The 24,949-nt window shown below is 39.6% G+C and overlaps 2 protein-coding genes across 4 annotated transcripts; both read right to left on the reverse strand.

The window, feature by feature from the left end:
* Positions 1–121: 121 nt before the first annotated feature.
* Positions 122–20,813, reverse strand: abi3a (ABI family, member 3a). 3 transcript variants are annotated; one of them, XM_026917041.3, is made up of 15 exons: positions 20,722–20,813; positions 20,276–20,478; positions 16,785–16,955; positions 15,435–15,614; positions 13,339–13,397; positions 10,893–10,976; positions 10,507–10,769; positions 9,572–9,667; positions 9,203–9,331; positions 8,317–8,409; positions 6,612–6,737; positions 4,951–6,458; positions 3,830–3,902; positions 2,788–3,022; positions 122–1,938 (listed from the first exon to the last, which is right to left on the reverse strand). In XM_026917041.3, the coding sequence occupies exons 2-12, from the start codon at positions 20,405–20,407 to the stop codon at positions 6,295–6,297; spliced, it is 1,497 nt and encodes a 498-aa protein (XP_026772842.2). In that variant the 5' UTR covers positions 20,408–20,478; positions 20,722–20,813; the 3' UTR covers positions 122–1,938; positions 2,788–3,022; positions 3,830–3,902; positions 4,951–6,294. The 3 variants fall into 3 exon arrangements, with proteins under 3 accessions (XP_026772842.2, XP_026772841.2, XP_053095291.1); XM_026917040.3 differs by having other exon boundaries at positions 20,276–20,533; positions 20,722–20,799; XM_053239316.1 differs by lacking the exons at positions 8,317–8,409; positions 9,203–9,331; positions 20,722–20,813 and having other exon boundaries at positions 20,276–20,423.
* Positions 20,814–22,629: 1,816 nt separating this feature from the next.
* LOC113528219 (Ig-like V-type domain-containing protein FAM187A) lies at positions 22,630–24,865 on the reverse strand. Its single transcript, XM_026916632.3, has one exon. The coding sequence runs from the start codon at positions 24,683–24,685 to the stop codon at positions 23,438–23,440; it is 1,248 nt and encodes a 415-aa protein (XP_026772433.3). The 5' UTR covers positions 24,686–24,865; the 3' UTR covers positions 22,630–23,437.
* Between the last annotated feature and the right edge of the window lie 84 nt (positions 24,866–24,949).

A 24,949-nucleotide genomic window follows, 5' to 3' on the forward strand; every position in this document is an offset into this window, starting at 1 on the left:
ATTACTGCTCACTTTATATTAGTCAATGTTTAACACGTTTAACAGATTCCTGGATTGGGTGTGTGTATGGAAAGTTCTGCTGAGGTTTTTCTGCGACAGAAACGCACATTATCCAGTTGAGTTAAATACAATGCCATCCTTTATTTATTTATTGATCCACATGCTGTTACTTATTTCAGTGCTAGATAAAGTAAATCAAAAAGGAATGGGAAAAAAAATCACAGTTGCACCATTTCCTCCTTAGTACAGAGCCAGTGAATTGACATGGTGGTTATTTTTAATATGGTGTGACCACAAATGAATGTATTGAGGCAGAGAATTAATATATTGAGGCCACAAGATAGTATATTCAGGCCATGAGATAATAAACTGAGATCATGAGATCTTCAGAACCTATTCAGACCATTAGAGAATATATAAATAATGTCAGGAGATGAGCTTAGGCCATGAATATATATATATATATATATATATGTGTGTGTGTGTGTGTGTGTGTGTGTGTGCTGAGATGATAATATATAGATATATAGATATCTCAGCACACACACACACACACATATATATGTGTGTGTGTGTGTGTGTGTGTGTGTGTGTGTGTGTGTGTACTGAGATGATAAATAGATAACAGAGCAAGGCCATAAGGCAATGTATTGAGGCCACAAAAGAATATATATTTAGGCCACAAGATAAGCATCTTATGGCCACGAGTTAATGTATAAAGGCAACAAAATTATATACTGAAGCCAGAAGATAATGTAGTGAGGACACAAGATAAAATAGGAGGCCATGAGATAGTATATTGAGACCATGAGATGATGCATTGATGTCACAAGATAATGTAGTCAGGACACGAGATAGCACGTTGAGACCACAAGATAATGTAGAGAGGACACGAGTAATATATTGAGGCCACAAGATAATAAATCGAGGTCATGAGATAACATATTGAGGCTACAAGTTAAGCATCTTATGCCCATGAGTTAATATATTAAGGCCATGAGTTAAGTTTCTCGAGATCTATACTTTGCTATCTTGTGGTCATAACATAATAATTTGTAGCCTTAGTTTACTTCATACTTAGTCTTTGGCCTCGAAATATTAACCTGTGTCTTCAATATATTCATTTATATTAAAAAATAACCACTATGTCACCTATCTCCCCCAAAATAATTTCCATAAATGTCTGCCCCAAACCGTTTGGTTGGTGTAGAAGACCTCTATAAGCAGGAACATCTATAACCATAATATTATGGTGGCCACCATCTTGTACAACCTGAATCAAACATTTTGCCCTCCCCCAGCTCCCGCCTCTCACAGTTTGAAGGTGGAATTATAGCAGGAAGCTGGAAGTGATGCAGGCGATATTATAGTTCTACTTTGAACTAAATGTGTGAAAACATAAGCCTCATAGATTAAATACAGAATGTCTTGGTTAAGTGAATAAATTTGGTTACATTTCTTTTTTTTCTTTCCTTTAATTCCTAACTTATAACATTCCCTTAATACTTGAGCTGGGAGTTGTGCTCTTTCATTTACAAGTGCTGTAATTGTTGAATAACTTAAAAAATAAAATCTCCAGGATGTTAAAATCTACAGGAAGTCATCACATTTTTTTGACCATTATTTACATCTGCTGCTCATCTACAAAACTAAGAAAATATATTTACACATATTACAAATATGTACACTATTTCAATTCCCAAGTAGAAAAATAGCAGCTATGGCTTTTAATCTCCATGATTTGTTCATCGGTGTGTTGGAAGGAAGGACATTTTCAGCTTTCTGTTGCACAGTTACAGTCCTTCACTTTGCACTGTTCTCTTACTCCGACACTGAAGGACAGGATGGAGTTATGTCACCTGAGTTGGAAGAGAACGTAGGACTGAAGGATTCTGTATACGAAGGAGGAGGATCACAACAGTAGTCAGGCTTCACCAACTGCAAAGCACAGACATGGAGAAATGAGCATGTGATATGCGTCATATTGTAACATGGGTTAAAACTGCGTTCGCACTAGCAAGCAACAACGCGTCAGAAGACCGCTCGTCTTCTATGTACGTGCGAGACACGGAGCAACGGCGATAAAGTAACATTTGAATTGAGATTTTTATCAATTCTCTGTAAATAAGGTGTGATACTGTACAGCAAAAAAAAATTCGAACGATTGGCTCGGATGATTCCTTTGACCAGTCCTGTTGCGTATGTGGTCCGACGTTTCTTCAGTTCCCCACTCACAAATATAGTGTGACACCAATCACACATCATAAAAGAATTCGGTGGTCATGAGTTAAGAGTCTTAGAACACATAATGTGACGATAGATAAATGTGGTGATAGCTAAATATAAACGAAACATGCTAATAGACAGAAAAAATATCCTTATTACGCAAAGCTCATTTTGAAGAATGTTCGTGTTTATGTGAGTCTGTTTTCTCGGTGACTGATAACGTAAGCAAAACGTAGTCATTTTCTTTAATCGCAGGTCTATCGTTAGAGGATCGTCATCGTATAATCTGACATGGAGAACACATTATTCTTTTATAGAATTCAGCCAGGATTTTACTGCAGTATGCTAACATCAGCTACTCATTTTAATACACACAGAAACTAAAGTCGACTTCCTTATCGCTCACTCAGCCTCATTTCATCACATATTCTTAACATGTCTTCAGACCTACTGCCGAATTAGAATGAGAGCAAAAAGAAGAGGGTGAATTCCATTTAAATACTAATGATCAGCAGAGTTTTGTGTTATTTCTTGGTCTTGGGTCTTGGTGGTGCGATGTACCTCATGATAAGCTGGAGGGGGGGTGTATTCCTCTGCCAGGCTGTAGCATGGTGGGCCATGTTGATGGTCGTCAGACGGTGAAAAGGGGATGATGTAGACGGACCGTGGGTGTTCCCGAGCACGTGCTGTTGCTCGTGCCAGCTGTCTCTCTTCCTGCCTCCTCCGCCGACTTTGCAGGAAACATTTACACAAACCTGTGCAGAATATAATCACAGCGAATGTCGGGATGAAGATTCTGCAGAGAAGGAGGAGAGGAACATTTTAATGAAAAAAATGAAATTTACACAGAAATGTCTAAAGTTTGATTCTTTTAAAAAAAAATGAAATGTACATATAAATGTATGAAGTTTGCTTCTTCTTTATAAAATGAAATGTACACGTATATGTCTGAACTTTGATCTTTTTAACTAAATGAACAAGAAAATAAATGAAGTTTGATTCTTTAAAAATAATCAATGTACACATAAATGTCTGAACTTTGCTTCTTCTTTAAAAAACGAAATGTGCATGTAGATTGTCTGAAGTTTGCTTCTTCAAAAAAATAAATGTATAAGTACATTTCTGAAGTTTGATACCTAAAAAAAATTAAATGTACTTCTTAACGTTTTCTTCTTTAGTTTGGTAATGCAGCTACAAGGATAATGTTGCTAAAAAGTAATGGGAATAATGAAAACACTAACTGCTGATCAATTATAATTGAGTTAAAGCGAAAATTAGGTACATGTAATTTTTCGCCAACTTTTTGTTTTAACCTTTGTGCTGTGTTCCATAAAACCAGACATTTCTTTTAAAATCCACTATATTTGCTGTTGATTATAATGATGATCAATATAAACAATATTGATGGAAACTGAGCCCCAGAAACTTTGCCATGTGAGAGTGAAAGTGTGAGATAAAGGGAATGGGATGCCTCTAAAAATCACCTGTTTGTTTCACATTTTCTGCCACCAGACATTTTTATGCTCTCAAATCAATGACATTTAGTATTGTTGTATTACTGTATCACTGTGATTTTAAGAAAAGAAGATGAAAAGACACTTACTGGAAAACGCGAAAGATCGCAGGAACCGAGGGACTCATCTTATAGAAGATACGGCCAAAGTCTTTCAGTGGATCTGCAGAAGAATTTAAAATTGTTAAATGTTTTATAGATATTGACACTCTGAAGTCTATTGATATTCTGAAGTCTGATTGTTCACAAGGTGTTGATTAATTTTCTACAACTGCAGCTCTGGTTGTTTTTGGCTGTTCCTGGTTTCATTTCTTAAATATTAAGGCTGACACCTTGTAGATAACTGAAAATTTTAAAATTTTAAAATTTTTAAATCTCAGAGCAATATTTCTGAGGGCAAAATGCTTCACTGATATTCATTTAGACCATAACAGTTCATCTGTCCTGCATTATTTACCCAATTAAAGATGGTGGCATGATGGAAAGGCTTTTGTTTATGTTTAGCCTCTTCAGTCAGAGATAAAGTTTCTGAATCTCAACTGAATATTGTGTGTTAAGTCTGCTGTTAAGTCTCTTTTCTGTTTCAATGCCTCTAGGCTGAGCTATCTGCAAGTAAATAATGAGTGAGGAAACAACCGGGGTTGTGAGGATGAGAACGAACGGCCTGTCATTAGCTCATAAACGCAGACCAAGTGAACCTCTCACATGACAACATTTATTGTGAAATTTTATTGCCATTCCAAGCAGTGCCAGCCATTATGATGTCTTAAAAGTCATGGAAGTCAAATTAATTCATTTAACCTATCGATATTCAATTAAAAATGTACTTTGAGTCTCATGAGACTCCATTTTACTCCAAACTACTTCCTGTTCAAAGACATTTTATAGTTATTAAATGCATGCAAGATCACATCTGAGACCCTAAGATAAAAAAAAAAAAAAAAAGTAAGAAAATCTTGCTAACAGGTAATGTTGATAAGTTGGTGTTAAAAATCAATAACAGAATTGACAGAGCTGCCTCCTTTATACCTTAAAACCTACAATCCAAAGATGACCATGTGATTAAACATTACTAGAACACGTTTGACAAATACATTTATGCTTTCAATTGCATAAAGCTTCAAAATACAACAATTAAAAAGTGTATCTAATATTCAAATCATCTTATTTCTAGGACTTTCCAACCCAAAAACTGTAAACACATGTCTTACCTGAAGGGCCGCAGGTAATCAGGTGATCAGGTGATCAGATGATCTCGTCTGGCCCGGTACTCCGACGTCGAGTGAGTCTTATCATAAAAAAAGGGCACTCTTGGCTACACACACACCTTAGAGTTTATTACCATGTTGTGCTGGTTAAAGTCACAGTGCCTGCACTTGTGATGTCTTCAAGATAAAGACTGTAAGGCAGGTTAGGCAATTTCCTGACCACCCAAGCACGGACGTTACTAAAACACACTCTTTATCAGGTGCTAGAACATGGCCGTTTGTATATTTTCTGTCCTCTAGTAGCAGTCATAACATTTGCCAGGATATCGATCCTGAAAATGAGCGCATTGTCCTTCACACTCACACACTGTGATCTTTAAAGGAGCGATGTGTCATTTTTCATGCCCTCTGCTGCGTGTAAGGTGAACTGCAATTCCAGTAAAGAATTGAAAATTCTTTCTTTTCCCCAAACACACCCCAGCGATTTTGTACAAACTACAAAAATCTCAAGAAGTGCTGTTTGTTGTTGTTCTTCTTCATCCTTAGGCTGCTCCCGTTAAGGGTCGCCACAGCGGATCATTGGTCCGTATATCGGATTTTACGCCGGATGCACTTCCCGGCACAACCCTCCCGTTTTATCTGGGCTTGGGACCAGCTTGGGACTGTCGTGTGCTGGGGTTGATTTCCTGGCCGGGAATCGAACCCCTGACCATGGTCATGAGAGCGTCATGGCCTAACCACTAGTCGTCCAGGGACAGGTGCCCTTTAAGGAATAAAAATAAATAATGCACTACATTTGAAAACTATGTGAAACATAATATGCGAAGTGTCTAAAAACCACATCGAATTCCAGTAAAGTTCCATGTAGAGACATTTTATTTATTATGTACATATACATTTTATTTACGAAGATGACTGATCTTGTTTAGACATCATCCCCCATTTTTAAGGGTAAACACACCATAGCAATGCATTCTGGGAAAGTCATGCTCCCATGTGAGGTTGATCCCTCATGTAACCAACTTCAACTGATTTGATAAAGTAATGAAAGAATTAATAAAGCCGAAACGGAGAGGGGAAGGCATGTTGGCACGCAGACTTGATTGATTCAGGTTCATCCGTCTATTAGTTGGTGTTAATAAATACTTAAATTATTACAGTATTAATTAAAAAAATAATGAGGGTACTGAAAACAGTGCATTTATAATTTTATAAAATCAGTTTGTATCACATACGCAATAATCAAACATATATTTTGCATTTCTCTGAATACCACATCAACCTTTTGCTATAAAAAAATCTTCTTACTGATGTTTTGCCATAAACTGTGTTTCAGTCAGCGCTCATTTAGCTCATGGTCTCTACGTAGTTTCCAGGGAAGTACCCCCCTACTCCATTCAGGACGCCCTCACACCAGCCGTCATCATTCCTCTTAGTCAGGTAGATCACGTCTCCTTCCTGAAAGGTCAAGTCCCCTGGTTTGCCCGGTTCATAGCTGTAGAGAGCCACCACTTGGTGGAAAAAAGAAATCACAATGAGCTTCTCCCAAAACCTATGGAGCTATGAACTCTACAAACTTGTTTCCATTATTTCTCACTACAAGTCTAATAAGTGTACGGCTCTGCAGAAAAAAAATATTTTACATATTCAGCGTGCTATTATACCTTTCTCCAGGTATTGTGCAGGAGCAGAGGTGTCGTAGTCCACAGGTGGAGGTAAAGGAGGAACTTCATCAAAACCATCCATGCAGTCCATGGGTGGAGGCGGAGGAGGAGCCGGAATCTCCAGGTCTAAAATGATGAATAGAAAGATACATAAACTCAATCTGTTGAAGTGATTTGCAATATTTATGTTATCTGATTCATACTCTACATGGCCAAAAGTTTGTGCACACCTGACCATAACCACCATATGTGCTTGTTGAACATTCCATTCCAGATTTATTCCCCCTTTGCTGTTATAATAAGCTCCACTCTTCTGGGAAGGCTTTCCACTAGATGCTGGAGCATGGCTGTGGGGATTTGTGTTCAAGAGCATTAGTGAGATCAGGCACTGATGTTGGTGAGGAGGTCTGGGGTGCAGTCGGTGTTCCAGTTCATCCCAAAGGGGTTCAGTGGGGTTGAGGTCAGGGCTCTGTGCAGGACACTCGAGTTCTTCCACTCCAACCTTCACACACCATGTCTTCATGGAGCTCGCTTTGCGCACAGAGGCATTGTCATGCTGGAACAGGTTTGAGCCCCTTAGGTCCAGGGAAGGGAAATTGTAATGCTACAGCATACAAAGACATTGTGTTCTTCCAATTTTGTGGTAACAGATTAGGGAGGAGCCACATATGGGTGTGATGGTCAGGGGTGCACATACTTTTGGCCCTATAGTGTACTTTGATCTAACAAACTAACTTTGGTCAGGTTGTATCAAAATATATTAGGCATAGATAACTCTAAAGCATCAGACATGACCACGTATCATATCAGAATGGACTCAGGAAAATATTAAAGTGACGATATGTGAGTTCAGTGGACACCATGTTTGCCAAGCTAAGCTAAGCTTAGGTCATCTAGTCAACAACTTACTCTATTCTCCTCAAGTCTATAACCAGCTACACTACCAGCTATCCTAACTACATCAAAGATAAGTTTTCTTCTGCCTAAGCCGAGGCTTCTTCTGCACACACTGAGGCTTCTTTTTGCCCATGCTGGGGCTTATTCCACCTAAGCTGAGGCTTTTTCTACCCATAATGAGGATTCTTCTGCCCATGCTAGCATTTCCTCTGCCCAAGCTGGGGCTTCTTCTGACCACACAGGCGCTTCTTTTCTCCAAGCCGGGGCTTCAAGCCAAGCATTTTTCTCTTCAACCTGGGGCTTCTGCCCATTCTGGGGCTTGCTCTACCTAATCTAGGGCTTCTTCCATATGAAACATGGCTTCTTGTGACCAAGCTGGGGCTTATTTTACCTGTACTGGGGCTTCTTCTCCACATGCAAAGACTTCTTATGCCCAAGGCTGGGTCCTCTTTTGCCCAAACTGAGGCTTCTTTTTGTCCATGCTGGGACGTCTGCCCAAGGTTGGGCTTCAGGCTGGGGTCTCTTCTGCCTAAGCTGGGGTCTCTTCTACCCCGCCCAATCTGGGGGTTCAAGCTGGGTCTTCTCCTGCCCTGACTGAGGCTTCTTTTGTCCTAGCTGAGGCATCAAGCTGAGCCTTTTTCTGCTCAAACTGGGGCATTTTCCACCCAAACTAAGGCTTTGTCTAAGCCTACCTGAGGACTAGGAAGCGTGTTATAAACAGCACTGAAACAGAGGTGAGGATCACAGAGAGCGAGATAGAGGGAGAGAGAGAGACAGAGAGAGAGAGGGAGCAGGCACTCAGACTTACCCAGGTGCTGCAGCCGAGCGGGAATCCGGCACAGAGAGCTCAGAGTGGGCGGAGCCAGAGGAGGTGGGTATGGAGGGGGCGGGGGGATAATGACTGACAGGCGAGCGCAGAGAAACAGGCCAGTCGTGTTCAGCATTTTATTTATGACAGAACGTTTAAAATCAGTTTAAAACAATTTAACTACTGACTGTTTCTCTCTCACTTCACTTTCTTTCATTTTCTCATCCTTTAAATTCTTTCTTTCTTCCTTCCTTACCCTCTTTTTAATTTTATTTTCCTCTCACCTTCTATCTTTCTAACTTTATTAGTCATCAATTTCTTTTTCTTTCTTTCTTTCTTTCTCCAGCCATTTTCCTCTTTTCTTTCTTTTACTCTCCCTTGCTGCCTTTCTCTCTTTCCTCTCTTTAATTTTAAATCTTTTCATTTTTAACTTTTCATAACTTATATAAAGAATTCTTTAAATTACTTTAGACCCTTCATAAAATTCATAAAACTATCTTTAAAAAAAATCAATTCATAAACATTCTTTAACCCCTTCATTTCCCTACAGGTGCAGGATTTCCTTCAGTGGCTGCAGAAAACCATTTGAGGAACTTCTGTTAGTGTGCGATAACTGATGTAACAAATGAGCTCTTAGTACTGCACTCTGACTTTTTTTTTCTTTTTTTTTTGTGTGTAAAAGAAGAAACATGGTGGTGTTAGCGCAGATCAAACACCAGCTCCACTGTGACATTATACACACTCTGTTGCATTGAAGAGCACAGAGCTAGCTGTAAAGCCTCAATGCTGAATCTGACCCAGGGCTCTTAGTTTACTTGTCTCTGCTCTATTGTGTTAGACAACTGAAGGGTTTAATGCTGCGTTCCATGGTGACTCAGCCTCTTACGTGATTGGCTGTTGGGCAGGAAGAGCGAGCGTATGTGCAGCGGACGGGGGGCGGAGCCTGAGCGGAGCCGTAGAGAGAGAGAGCGGGTGCTGGGAGGGCGACGCCCCCGAGAACGGCGAGAGCGACGAGCTGAACAGAGAAAGATGTAAGCTTAACACACACACACACACATACAGCTGGAATGAAACAATCATTAAACTGAACTCAAGCAGACTGATTTGAGGAGGCTGATTGGAAATAAGCACATATATTGTTACAATACACAGAATACACACACAAACACACTGCAAAGCCTCACACACTCATCACACTGCTGCGTGTTCACACTCAGAGGGTTGGTGTTTCTGGATTTGAGCAGGGGTTCTGTACCTTCCCCGTTCTCCATGGAGTGTGGAGGAGGAGGAGGAGGAGCGGGAAGATGGAGTCCATCAGTGTCAGGAGGAGGAAGGCCGTTCTCTTCAGGCACTGTGCAAGCAAACATCATTTTAAACACTCATTCAACACCATCTTAAACACTATTTCAGCATCTGAACGTCATCGTAAACACTATTTCAGCATCTGAAAGTCATCTTAAACACTATTTCAGCAACTGAACGTCATCTTAAACACTATTTCAGCAACTGAACGTCATCTTAAACACTATTTCAGCATCTGAAAGTCATCTTAAACATTATTTCAGCATCTGAACATCATCTTAAACACTATTTCAGCAACTGAACGTCATCTTAAACACTATTTCAGCATCTAAACATCATCTTAAACACTATTTCAGCATCTGAAAGTCATCTTAAACACTATTTCAGCATCTGAACACCATCTTAAACACTATTTCAGCATCTGAACATCATCTTAAACACTATTTCAGCATCTGAAAGTCATCTTAAACACTATTTCAGCAACTGAACGTCATCTTAAACACTATTTCAGCATCTGAAAGTCATCTTAAACACTATTTCAGCTTCTAAACATCATCTTAAACACTATTTCAGCATCTAAACCTTGTCTTAAACATTATTTCGGCATCTAAACCTTGTCTTAAACATTATTTCGGCATCTAAACCTTGTCTTAAACATTATTTCGGCATCTAAATGTTGTCTTAAAAACACTATTTCAGCATCTAAACGTCATTTTAAACACTATTTCAGCATCTAAACATCATTCAGCTCCTAAAGATCATCCTAAACACTCATTCAGGACCAAAAGACCCCTTAAGACTCATTCAACACCTAAACATCATCTTAAACAGCACCTAAATATTGTCTTAAACACTGTGATACATGCTTTAGCGTAGGCTGAGACTCACCTGTCTCCAGCGGAGGAATGGGTTCTAGCTCATGGTTCTCCTCCATAGGATTCACAGGTGGCGGAGGGAGGAAGTCACACATGTCAGGGGGAGGAGCAGGGGGTGGAGCTACAACAAGCTCAGACCCCACCCCCTCTTCGCCGTCCATCGGTGGGGGCGGCGGTGGAGGCGTGTCCTCCAGCAGTGTGCTGATGATGTCAGCCTCAGGGGTCATAGGCCAGCTGGGCACGACTGGAGGAGGAACGGCTTTACCGAAACTGGAGCTGCACGAAGATTAGACACAATGACTAACATTAGTGATGAACAGACCAATGCGTTTGGACAAGTGTTTATTACAACATGATGATGATGTAAAAACACTTCTCAGTAGAGTTAAATACTCTTACGTCATGGATTTGTCACTGAGAGAGGTTACAGATGCTCCACGAGTCAAAGTGGGAGCCACAGGACACTCCGTAGGACGGTTTCTACTGCAAAAACACACACACACACACACACACACACGTTACATTTCTGATTTCTAAAAGCTTCTTTTTACCTAAACTCCGTCCACTCATCAAGGTATAATCAAATTAAAGCTTTGTGTTTGTTTTGCTTACTCATAACTGAATGATAGCACTGACTCAGCATTTTTCAAATGAACTGACTGATTAATTAATTATTTAAGAACTAAATAATAAAGTACATTAAAGACGAAAAAGAAGAGAAAGAAAAAGTGACATAAAATCGACAAGTGACAAAATTAAAGGAGCAAAAAATCTAAAATAAACTCATATGTTTCAGCCAATGTAGCAGTCGCTATGTGGGCGTGGCCTGTCCAGATAGGTTCAGATTAGAGAAATTACGGTAGATAAAATGTACAGCCGAAAACCCACTATATGATTTATACCCAGCACCTTCGTTTAAAATGTATTTAAGATTTATTTACATGTGCTCGGCTTCATACAACTTTGTTGGCAGATTAGCAAAGCATGCTAACTGTATTAGCTACATAAACTCACAGGAGGCACCAACGATCCCTGCTGCTTCCTTTCAAACTTTATTTTTCTTTGTAACATCTCTATGTGTGTTGAATAAGAGGTTGTATATCATAGGAAAAGTTAAAACCATGTTTATCAGGTTTTCTTTCCATTTTTGTGCAGCAAACAGAAGTAGATACAGATAGAGAGAAGTAGTTACAGACCACACGTGCCACAGGATTCGTCAGAGAAATCAAAGCATTTGGATTTGTTGCTTTACATCATACAGTATTCGTACATGACAATAAACAACTAACTGTTGCTCTGTCGCTTGATGGCGTGAACACAGGGTTAAAACTGTGATTAAATTTTTGCCTTGATATAAGAAAATAACCAAAAATAAGCCATAAATATATATTTTCTGTGGCAATGGTATAAACTGTTACAGAACATGATATCGCATGAAAAGGCACTTCCATAACCGTTGTACAATGTTTAAATATTTTAAAGAGAAAGCAGTGTTTCTATATTATCCTGATGCACTTATAACTAGTCCACTGCAAACAATAGCAGTGAAAACTCTCACACTGCTGCTTTAGCTGTGTATATAAAAAGACACTTCTCTGTTTGTCAGCACGCTGACGACAACTGAAAGTGAACAATGAGCCTGTGACTAAAGGTTTCATTAAGCCATAGCGTGCAGAGGAAGTGAATTAGAAACACAACTCTGTAAACTTCCTGATTAAGAGCTGCTCTCACAGCACAGGAAGAGGAACTGATGAAAGCGGTGCAGGCTCAGCAGCACAGTATAAGCACACACACACACACACACACACACACACACACACACACATACACACATCCACACAAACAGATTAATGTACGCTGGTTTAAAAAGCATCATGATGTGCAACTACATGAGAGAAGTCAGATTGTCTTGCAATAAGAAAAGAGAAGATTATACTATATCAAACCTTATAACACATGGATTGGTCAGAAGATGTTGATTAATTTTCTATAACAGCAGCTCTGACAATAGTGCATGTTTCTATTAATGCGCTTGTTCTAATACGTTATCGTTTCTATAGTAACAGCTCATTCACAGGGACTTGTATAATAAATGCCGTGTGACATCGTTGATATGGTGAAGCTTTCTGTAAGGAGACGTTTATTTAACATTTAGGGAAGGAGTCTCCAGTGTCAGCGCTTTGTAACAGTCAGAGGTAAAGCTGTAACTTTACATTTTATGACTTCATCTTCAGGATGGAGGAGTTTATGCTTTCTGGTTTATAAGTAGCTTCAAGAGAGAGAAAAACAAGAGGCTGGTGAGGGAACGACTGTTTATAGCTGCTACTACGTAAGTGAAAACAGGAACTAACTTGTCTCATGGACATTCCACAACATTAAATGTAATTATAAACGGATAAAAAGTATGACATTATTCTTTAATTAATAAATAATATATTCTTCTTGGCAAATTGTTGTAGTATAAGAGGAATAAAACACTTCAGGATGTCCTGTTATAGGAAAATAATCCACTTTAAGATGCTAACAGTGTCTTCTCACTGTCATGTCACTGTGCTTTGTTGCTAATCTTTGAGATCAACTTTGAATTGTTTTCTTATTCCAGATGCAGAGAAACACTTAAGACTAGTTATGGAAAATGTTATGAACATAGTACGAGGCATGAAAATATGTTGTATCCTGGTAGAGGTTAAAAACTCAGTGTATTCCAGCTATTTTTATTTCTAACAATAGTCATTTGTATGAACAGAAGAAATTACATAAGAAACTAACCATGGCTGAAAACATTTATGGCTAAGAAATTACTGGAAGTGTTATAACGTATAGATGAAGGTGGTGTGTCACGTACCTGAGTGTGCCGCCATGTTTGCGGTTTATGGTCGCTTTTCTTTCCTGTGGCTTCGAGTCCTGTGAGGAAACACAGATCATGAGAATTGGCTTCAGTTTGTTTCAAAGGAATGTGACGATATAATACCAAAAACCAAGGCTGGATTAATATTGGCCTGAGATGCTGGATCGGATGAATTAGGTTGATTATCATAATATTTTATATAAAATAATTAATATATAATATGAAATATTATATATTAATATTTTACATTTTATATTTATATTATGTTTTATATTAAACATAATATTTAATATATAAATGTTTTCAACTTTACACTAGTCCTCTTAACTCGTATTCTGACCCTACTCTGAGCTCATATTCACAGCTGCTGTTTCATTTAGGTGCTTAGAAACATCTGTGTGTGTGTGAGTGTGTGTGTGTGTGTGTCTTGGTGGACATTTGTGCCATTTATATTTGCAGAAGTGAGTGTGAACACATCACATTCCTCCACACGGTAACACTGTGTGTGTGTGTGTGTGTGTGTGTGTGTGTGTGTTGTCCCAGATTCAGGACGGATTGGCGAAGGCATAAGTGAACCTAATGAGTTTGCACAGCACCAATTCATTCCTCTCGCCGTTTTCCCACGGTGCTCTGGTGGTCACCAGCCAGCCTGTTTGTGTATGTATGTGCGTGTGTGAGAGAGAGAACAGACCAGGATGAGAGACGAAGAGAATGAAAGGCGTAGCTTGAATGTGCATTTATCTCTGTGTGTGTGTTTGCTGTCAATCCCTGCTGCTTTATAAGCAGGAAGTGGTGAAGAGTGTTAGGCCTGAAATGGCACTGAAAAATGACACCACACGCACTCACACAAACACACACATTCACACTTTACAGTCACAAAGAGTGAGAAATAAACACATCACTTTCTGCAGAAACATTATGGAGAAATGCAGAAATTCAAAGATACATAGATTCAAAGATTGATCATATTAGCAACACACTTCTAAGTAACTAAGTGAACGGTGAAGAGGTTTCCAGGAAGTGAACACCTTACTACTTCCTGCATACGGCATAGAGTCTGAGTGTTTCTCAGAATGTGCACTGGTGAAACTGAAGTACAGAGAATAGTCAGAGACGATTTGAGTAGAGATAGGCCACTGCTTAAAATATGAATGAGGGAGTGTGTAACGGCTGTATTACACAAGTCCCGCCCCTTCAGTATAAAGAGCCAATCCCATTGTTGGTTAGCAAATATCTGGCATCTCAGATTCTTACACTGACTCATGTGCAGATATAGATCACTTTGCTTCTTAAGTTATGGAGAAACACGCGTGCGCTGTTGCCATAGCAACCTGGAAAATACAGGGGTTTTGAAGCTTCACATGACTGACACCATTTTGGGCAGATTTTAACAATGATTTCAAAACTGAAATTAGATGACAGCATGGTTGAACACTCAGATCTGATTGGTCAGAAGGTTTTTAATTATTTTTGTATAACCGCACGACTCGGACAGTCGTTCCAGCTGTAACATGAACATCTGGTTTATATTAATGCATTCATTACCATTGCTATAGTAACAGCTATAATAATAAAAAACAGATTTTTAAAAAACGTGTTGTTGTTTAACAAAGAAAACCAAAAAACTCCATACGTGTGTTTATAGGAAAATAAAGTCATGCCCCATCACATCAGCAGGCGTGGATTAATTTCGTATAACCACACGTTATTCTGTCGTGTGTTATTCCTTACATAACTGCCTGTCAAGATGGCTGCCGAATAGACAAAATTTTCTTGGAAAGTTTTCTTGAAACTACTCAGATATTAAAGATGCTGTGACCTGAGTAGTGACTTGTCGTTCCCTCATGGGCCTCTCTTTTTTCTCATTCTTGAAGGTAATAAGACAAAAACTGCAGTTTGGCATGTTACCAAGAAACCACACAGCGTAACTCCTCTGTCCTGAAGATGTTGGAAAAGCTGCAGCTTTACCTCTGACTGTTACAAAGTGCTGACACTGGAGACTCCTTCCATAAATGTTAAAAAAAAGAACCTCTCCATGCTGATGATGGTATGTCTTTCTCTGTTGAGTAATGACGTGTGTAGCGTGTGCGTACCTTCATGCCGTGCCCTAGTGTGTCCAGGCTGCTGTAGGAGATGGGCGTACGGCTGTATTTGGGTTTGGGATCTTTGCTGGTTGCAGGTGGGATGACTTTGCTGCTCCTCGAGTATCTCTTAGCCACGGTGAAAGCACCGATCTCTCGACGTGCCACCTTCTCCCGGTGCATGTCAACAGTCTACACACACACACACACACACACACACACACACACACAAATACAGGATGACCAATTCACACACGACTCATGTCCAATCATGATCTGGAAATGCATGTTAAATATGTGGACATGTGACTCATTGGCTCCTGAGTACCACAATGTTTTGGGGTTTTTGGTTAAACAGTTTACATTCATATAAGATACAATTAAAAAGGAAGTTTCCTTTTTCCGTGCAAAGCAGTGGCAGCCCTGAGAAAGAAAGAGAAGAGAAAAAAGAAAGCATGAAAGAAAGGAAGCAAAGGAAAGAAAGAAAGAAAGAAAGAAATATTTATTTTATTTATTTTAACACTTCTGAGGGAAATGGTCATATTCTGAACAGAGTGAATCACACAGATGTGTGATTATGATGCTGCTTCTAACAGATTAGCCACTTCCTAAAACACAAAATCTCTCTTCCTCTTCTCTCTTAAAAACGTCTCTTCCTCCTGCAGGCCTTCAGACACCATGAAAAGCAGAAAGGGAAGACATGCTGTAACCTACTAAACCTTTTATATGTAAGTAAAGCTAATCATTTAAATCCTTAAAGCTTAGTGTAGAAAACTTTCTGTAATGTCTGATCAATGCTAGAATTTTCCACCAAACAGTTTTAAATCAATATTCATCTGGCTCAGTGTGTTCATGGGTATTTTCAGGGCTGCATGTCTGAGCACTTCCACGGTACCCTGAACACAATGGAGAGCATCAATCAGGTTTAACGCTAGAACACACTGGCCCTTTCATTCAGGCTCTGAGAGAGAGAGAGAGAGAGAGAGAGAGAGAGAGAGCGAGAGAGCTCGACTCAGGTGACCCGGTTAGGCAGGACGAGCACAGAGCTTTCTGGAATGTCACGTCTGTGCCTGAGTGAAAAGATGGTAGAAAAGGGGAAGGAGGGAGGATAAAACAGCGCTTGGAGCGCAGCAATGGGGCCCGTGGGAAAATTCAGGCACTTGAAAATGCTGAATGAACATTTACAAAGTCCTTCGTCGTCAGAAATGTAAATCTCAGTGTCTTTTTTGGGACATTTAAACTGTTCACTATTATTTTTTCTTGAATGAATGACATTATTTGGCTTAGTAGAACATCAATAGTTTTTTGTCTGAGCAAACATTTTAACATATCAGGAGTGTATAGTTAATCCCATGTCCTTACCAAGCCGATGAGGTTGATGTTGGACTCGATGTGACGGAGCTGGGAGCACTGAGCGTCCAGCAGTTTGAGCACATTGGTGGCTAGTGTGCTAATCTGATAGGCCACGCTTGCTAAAGACTGAGTGGTGAAGGCCTTGGTTTCCTCCAGCGATTTAATCGAATCCCCGCCTGCCTGCAAAACACAGAAAGTCAAACTCAGCTCAGCGTAACAATCTCTAACACAAACATCTGTCACAGTAAAACACAGACTGTAAATCTATCACACAGTGTACATAAAAAGAGTGTTATATTCGAAATGCACTTATCTAAATCCAGCTAAACAGAATGAACATCCAGCACACATTTCAGGTGACATTCCCGAGAAATCGAAGCATCCCAAATGAAACAAAACAATAAAAAAGTAGCAAAATATAATGTAATATATGCCTAAAATATGTCTACAACTAGACATATAGTTTCTAAACAGTAATATTTTGTTCCAATGACTACAGCCATTCAGCTACGTTTAAAAAAATGTCCACTGGAAGTGATGATGGAGTCGAAGCATACAGTGAAAGCCAAGAATACAACTAAAAGCCATCAAAGAAATAAAATTATTAACACTTTGTTCATAATATGTCTCAAAACCGAGACAGAAAGTAAGCCTTCTCTTGGTTGAGACAAATGTTTGCTAAAAAAAAAGCAGGACATTTTTGTGAACAGGTGGCGAGAAACCTATAACAAGCACCACAACACAGAGAGAAAGTTATACTGTGTGTCAGTACCTGACTTTTTCACAACTGGTCAAGTCAAATCAGATGACAACCAGTTTGGATTAAAATATATATCCAGCACTACTCCACTACTCAAGTGGATAAAACTGTTGAACTCATTACAGGTTATTGAGTTTAAAAGTTGTGATGCTACTCAATCCCGGAGTTAGCAGCTTTGCTAGGTATGCTAGTGCAGCACTATTTTTATAGCTAGTTAGGTTACAGAGAAACTTTCACAGAGATTAAGAATGTTGTTTATAGGGAGTATATTAAGATTTGGGCTCATGTTTCCAGAAAAAATTCTGGGTGAGACAAAATTTCACTTCTTGTTAGCTACATTAGCATTGTAGCTTCAGTGTAAAACTAAAGAAGCAAACTTCAACAAACACATCAAGTATATGGAATATACTTGGGGTAAACAAGACACTGTGTGAATCAGATTTTTGCCAGATTATTGCCTGCAAAAAAAAAAAAAAAAAAAAAAAAAAAATGTAGTCTGCTATGAATATGTATCTACTGGATTAGCCAAGACATGGTCATCCTCTTCTAATGTCTCTTTTACTTTCACACTATCTAGAATTAAGCCTCTGTGTTCTCTGAATCATGACCTTTAACACGAAGTAACAGGAGGAGAACTCAGAAATGAGAACTCTGACTTCTACTTTAGATACACAGTTCATTTAAAAAAGAGCCACTCAGCAAAACTCTCCTTTCTAGTCTTTTCCAGTTATTGTGGATCTTCTTGTCAGTTTTCAGGCTTGGTTTAGGATTTTTAGCACTCCGTGTTGTGCTGTTATAGGAAACTAATCAACGGCAGGGTGGTGTGTTAAAGCACCATCACTGTTACCACGGGAAGTTTATTATTTTCCTATAACAACACATCTTGAAGTGTTTTATTCCTCTTATACCACAGCTGCTTGCCAATGATGACAATATTTTATTTATTAAAGAACAACATGTATATTTTATGTATTTATAGTTACTTCTATTATGTTATAGCACCTATAGTCGCTCCCTCACCAGCTTCTCTTTTCTCTCTCTCTCTCGAAGTTAGTAAGACAAAGAATTCACAGCTTGTCATGTTACCGAGAAACCACAAAGCATAAACTCCTGTGACTGTTACAAAGCGCTGATACTGGAGACTCCTCCCACGAAAGCTTAATAAAGGTCTCCTTACAGACAACTGGGAGCAACCACCGTACAAATCCCTGCGTAAGTTGTTACTATAGAAACAATAACATATTACAAGTGGATTTATATATTAATATATGCAACATGGCCAAAAGTTTGTGGACACCTGACCATCAGAGCCATATGTGTTTGCTGAACATCCCATTCCAGATTTATTCCCCCTTTGCTGTTATAATAAGCTCCACTCTTCTGGGAAGGCTTTCCACTAGATGTTGGAGCGTGGCTGTGGGGATTTGTGATCATTCAGCTACAAGAGCATTAGTGAGGTCAGGCGCTGATGTTGGTGAGGAGGTCTGGGGTTCAGTCGGTGTTCCAGTTCATCCCAAAGGTGTTCAGTGGGGTTGAGGTCAGGGCTCTGTGCAGGACACTCGAGTTCTTCCACTCCAACCTTCACACACCATGTCTTCATGAAGCTCGCTTTGCGCACAGGGGCGTTGTCATGCTGGAACAGGTTTGAGCCCCTTAGTTCCAGGGAAGGGAAACTGTAATGCTACAGCATACAAAGACATTCTAGACAATTTTGTGCTTCCAACTTTGTGGTTGGAATGATCCAGATTACCAAGATGAAACCACTGACATGTGTCATGGCATCAAACTCCAGGATGTTTATCTCCAGGATGTCCCAAAAGTCTCCATAGACAGGGGAAATTAATGCAAATAGCAAAATGTCTCCCAAAAATTTTCACACTTAGTTTATATTATATATTTTTTTCCAGGTAGCCTTTAAGAACACCTTTGACAAAGGAAGAACGTATTGAAATCATTCTCATGGCTGGATCGGGAAGCTGTCCTAAGGTTGCGATGGCATGCACATCACACACAATACTGTTCCCAAACTTATTAACAAATTCAAAAAGACTGGAAGTGTTGCGGACCAACCGAGAAGTGGACATTCACGAACATCCACTGACGAAGGCACAACCGACGTGGTGCTGGCAAACACAGTCCCCTATGTACGGAGACTATAATCTATATTATATATAATACATAAACACAAAGACACTGCCTAAGTGTAGATAAAACATAACTAAAAGAGATTTGCAAAAAATCCAAACCAAATCAGTGTGAAAGCTAAAAAAAAAAGGACCTTAGAGTCGTTAGAGAATTGAAGTAAAAGTTACACTCAGAAATATAATATGATGTGATCGCATTCATTAATATACTATCAGACATTTTTCCCTAATGAAGTAACATCTGTGGAACATCTGGTTGAAATATCTTTAATACCGGTTACAAAGCTTGTTGGAGGCGTGGTGCCATCAAGGGTATTTAGTATGTAGCCTGTATTTCACCTGGAAAAGTGAATACAGTGTACATTAAAAAGTAAAAGATTATTTGATTATTATTGAATTATTAAGGACCACTGATGTGCCTTTACAGCAGGACTCTGACTACATGGACAGCACGTGGGCCTCCCCAGTGTAATCAGTGTAGGAAAAGGTGCAGCTTTGATGGTGGCAAGGAGAAGTACAGATTTCGTGTGTGAGAGTGTAGAAGTTGGAGATCAGTGAGAGGAGCATCCTCTCCTGATGATGGTGAAGGCGCTCACCTGGAGGTAGCTGCTCTCGCAGTACTCGGCCACATTGCGCAGGTTGTTGTAGTTGTCCAGAAGCGCTTTCCGTGCCGCCGGGGCCTCTTGCAGGATGTTCGCGATCTCTTCCGCACAGGCTTGCTCCTTCATCGTTCAGAGGCAAAACGCAAGCGTGCGAGATTGCAGCTCCGGAAACTCCGTCTGCAGAACTGCGCCTGTGGCTTCACAATTTGAAAGCAGAAGAGGCGGAGACGTGTCATCACACAGACGTGCAGCCTACACACACACACACACACACACACACACATGTAAATATATATATATATATATATATATATATATATATATATATATATATATATATATATACACACACACATACATACATACACACACACACGCACATATATACACACACGCGCACACACACACGAGAACTTCACCAGAAACTTCCCTCTACACACCTGGTTCATAGTCTAAAATGTCTTTTTTTTTATCTCGTCCTACATCATAATGTTCTGTGCGCAGTCTAACTGTAGCACGTGATGAATCTGCCCTTTAATACACAAGCGATGGTTAAAGGAGTCGGTTCTTATGGCTCGTTTGAAGTGAATCAGAAGAGCGAATCGATTCACAAGCCAGTAACCGGCTCTCATGAACTTCCCTTTAACATAGTAGTGACGCGAGATCATTTAAAGAACCGGTTCATCCGGGACGACTCTTGGAAAAGTGGAATCGATTCACGAGCTCGAAATCCGTTCTGGTGAACCAAAAGGAATCAAATGTGTGATTCGATTCACTTTAAGGAGATCAAATATAATCAGGTCAAATCAACTGAATCAGTAAAGTTAGTTTTAAATGTATGATGCTCACCCTCTTTACAAAACCTGTCAAATGAGTACCTAGGGGCAATTTTGCAATTAACCTCTGATATTATTCATTTACTTATTATTATTATTATTATTATTATTATTATTATTATCCAGTTGATATTTTAAAAAGCAGTTAAAGGGGTTGTGTCATACTGTGGACCCTAAACCTGATAAAACTTTCCTTTAATGCAGTCAGACTCAGAGGTAAAGAGTCTGTTGTTCTGACATGAATCTTTTGAAGTGAGTCAGAAAAGCATGAGCTCGAAAGCCTGGTTCTGGTGTACCAAAGGAATCAAAACCAGCGTGAGTCGATTCACTTAAAGGAAATAAATAAATCAAATCAAATCAGTAGAATCAGTAGTCTCCAGTCACTTTTAAATGGACATTGTGATATTCACTCTCTTCACAAAACCTGTCAAATGAGTAACTAGGAAAAAACACACATTGATATTAATAGGCTATTATTCAATAATAGATATAAGTAGCAGTTAAAATGGTCTGTGTCTTATTATGGACCTTATAAAAGTCTGTGTTCAGTGTATGACACGTGACAAAACGGCTCTTTAAATAAGAATCGGTTCTTTTTTGACGACTCTTTTAAAGCGAGAAGAGCGAAACGATTCACGAGCTTGAAAGGAGTCAAAACCAATGTGAATCGATTCACTTAAAGGAGCTTGCTCAAATCAGTCGAATCAGGAAAGTCGGTTTAAATGCACATGATACTTGATCATGAGGATCATACATGATGATTATTACAAAAAAAAACTGTCAAATGAGTAGCTAGAATCAACAGGTTCTGCAATTAACTTTTCTTAATTAACCATTAATCAATTGATATTGATATGATTTGGTTATGTATATACTCACAGTTCTGTGCAAAAGTCTTAGGCACATGCAAAGAAATGCTGTAGAGCAAAGATGCCTTCAAAAATAATGAAATTAAATGTTTCTACATTACACAAAATAGTACTATAAAGAGCAGTAAACAGTAATAAATGAAACAAAGTCAATATCTGGTGTGATGACCCTTTGCTTTAAAAAAATAAAGCAGTATTCTCAGGTGCAGTGTGTGCAGTTTTATAAGGAAATGAGCTGTAAGTGTTACTGAGCATCTTGCAGAAGCAGCCACAGTTCTTCTGGAGACTTTGACTGTCGACTCGCTTCTTATTTCTGCAGCGAAACCCAGCAGCCTTCATTCTGTTTTTATCTGAAAAGTGTCTCTTATGGAATCTGCTGCTTTCTTTACTGACATACAAACATTTTTCTGTAACATTTAATTTTGTGCTGGAAAACTAATGTTTGGAAATGTTTTGTACTGACAATATAAAGTAGAAGTCATAAAATAAAAATCTATAACAAAGTTTGTACTTAAAAAAAAAAAAAAAAAAAACTAGGGTGCCAAGACTTTTGCACAGTACTGTACATACATGATGTAGTGTCGCCCCCTAGCTGAGGTTTTTTGTTTGTTTTTTTTTTTACACCTGCTGCAGGGTTTCAGATGAATCAGGTTTAGGTTCCTGTAAACTGTTGAAGGTCAGTACAGTGCTCTGACTGTGGGACCTGGGAGTCTCAGGGGTTTACAGTTCTGCTCTACTGACCAGAAGGTCATGAGTCCAAATCCCATGATTTGAAGAGAGCAAGAGTTGGGCACTTGAAATAAACTAAATCTTAATTTTTGGATGAAATAACTTTTAGTAATAACATCACACACATCAGCTTGTTTTCGGTGACCACGGCATCATCCTCTTATACTCTGCATTTCAGCCCATGATAAACTTTTTGAAGTCTCAAACTGGGCTCATGGGTAATGTTTTTACTGAAGTACTGAGAAAGTCTCAGTTGTTAATTTTAAAAATGTGACCAATTTCAAAAGGCTGCACTTTGATGAACTTGAACTGCTACTTTGGAACGAGAGGCTTTTTTTTCCTGACGTTTTTGTCTATAGTAAAAATCATCCACATTACTATTTAAAAAATAATAATTCTCAAGTGCAAGGGTGCTTTAAACCAGAGGTTCTCAAACATTTTGCAACCCCTTCCAGAGTAAAAGAATTTCCAAGGGGCCCTTTATGATCACAGCACAGATTTCTCCTGAATCCCACTTTGAGAACCACGGCTTGTAAGTGCGTGCTAGTTTTTTGTGTGCATTTTTTAAAAGTGTTCAGTGTTAGGGTGCATTTGCAATGATGTTTCACAACTCCAAAGCTATTCTGCATATTGTTTTACATTTTCTTACTCACAATCCTGACTAAATTAGTATTAAACTGTTTCACCAGGGCAATAGAAGATATAAATACATTTACTGAAAGTTAATATGAAGCCCTTCGTTCTATGATCAAGTCACAAATGAATCTAATGGATATGATGAGGAGAAACACAGCAGTGAGGCCGGCGTAGCACAGAAGGATGACGCTGAGGCCGAAGACAGACTCTGGGTCGCTGATGCTGCGCTGGCGTCCGAGTCGTGTGTACACCCCGAGTCTGATCTCAGCAGCCTTTCTGCCTTGGATCCAGCAGTAGTATGTCCCTTTGTCCTCCATTCTCACAGGTCTGAAGTGAAGATGGTGACCTAAATCTATAAACACACGCAAGTTCGTATCCACTCCCTCCATATACTGAGAGCGATAAAGCGGTGTAGAGCCTTTATCCCACGCCACTGCGTGCTGGGGTCTCGCTTTGGGACACGACAGAACGAGATCGGTGTTTGTTGGCTGGTTATGGTAGTAGACCGGAAGTCCTGGAGAAGCTTGATCGTACCCGAGGAACTCCAGCAACGCTTGTCGCTGTGGATTAAGTGGAGATTTTGGAGGGCAGAAAGATTCACAACTTCTGACGCTGAGCTCGGCTCCATAATCAGCGCCGCTCAGCCCGAAGCGCAGAGGAACCGCAGAGGAACCGCATGAGGTCACGTTTCTGACCTCTCGAAGGTAGCGCACTTGTAGATATTCACTCATGACGTAACAGAGCCCCACTCGGACCTGCTCGCCTTGCACGTCACACCGATCACACACAGACCAAGGCCAGTAGCTGGTGAACACTCGAAACTGCTCATTGGGATTGGATTTGACTTCTTGGGGTTCGGCTCTTTGTTCGAGGTTCCAGGGAAAGAGAACATTTCGAGTGACCTGAATGTCTACATCATAGCCATAGAAGAACTGTCCCGAAGCTGTGCCGCAGACATAATGGCCGGAGTCGCTCTGCTGAGCCCTGAAGATGAGAAGACTGAATAAACGGATTGAAAAACGGTCACGCAGGTTCACTTCTCCTCCAACTTTGGAAGAATCCGTTATCGCAGTGCCCGAGAAGTCGGTGAGGACTTTGGCGTTCTTTGTACCCAGGTGTTTCTGATAGTACCACACCACTGAGAGAGCGTCTGCTGGTTTACAGTGACAGGGCAGCTCGACGGTCATGTCAGCCACATACGCTGCGTTATCGAAGACAAGGAACGCAGGACATGGTCTGGTGGTAAAGATGTCCTCCTTGTCATGGGGAGCTTGATAGGCGCTCAGTAACAGAGGACACAGGGTCAGGAAAAAGACTTCAGCAGACAGAGTCATGTCAAACCTTCTACTTCAGAAGGAGTGTTTTGATTTGAAGTGATTGTTTGGTGTCACAGAACTGTGGTGACGTCGATGCCTCATCGTGTCACACAACGTTCATTTGGTTCAATTCATCACCTATTTTTTGCAGCTTTGTGTGTGTGTAAAATATATATATATTTTTTTTGTGAAATGTATATTTATGTAATGATTAAGCCTGCATCTAGACATATGCATTCATTTCATTGTCATTAGATTATTTCACATTTGAAATTAGTCAAA

This window comes from Pangasianodon hypophthalmus, chromosome 13, assembly GCF_027358585.1.
Source record: "Pangasianodon hypophthalmus isolate fPanHyp1 chromosome 13, fPanHyp1.pri, whole genome shotgun sequence".
In the NCBI taxonomy this organism is placed as follows: Eukaryota; Metazoa; Chordata; class Actinopteri; order Siluriformes; family Pangasiidae; genus Pangasianodon; species Pangasianodon hypophthalmus.

Coding starts and splice junctions, on each gene's coding strand:
- LOC113528219 (XM_026916632.3), bottom strand. CDS start 24,685: ATGACTCTGTCTGCTGAAGTCTTTTTCCTGACCCTGTGTCCTCTGTTA.
- abi3a (XM_026917041.3), bottom strand. CDS start 20,407: ATGAAGGAGCAAGCCTGTGCGGAAGAGATCGCGAACATCCTGCAAGAG. Junction 13,398..15,434: donor CACTAGGGCACGGCATGAAG/GTACGCACACGC, acceptor GTTTCCTCACAG/GACTCGAAGCCACAGGAAAG. Junction 6,738..8,316: donor CGCTCGGCTGCAGCACCTGG/GTAAGTCTGAGT, acceptor TCATCATTTTAG/ACCTGGAGATTCCGGCTCCT.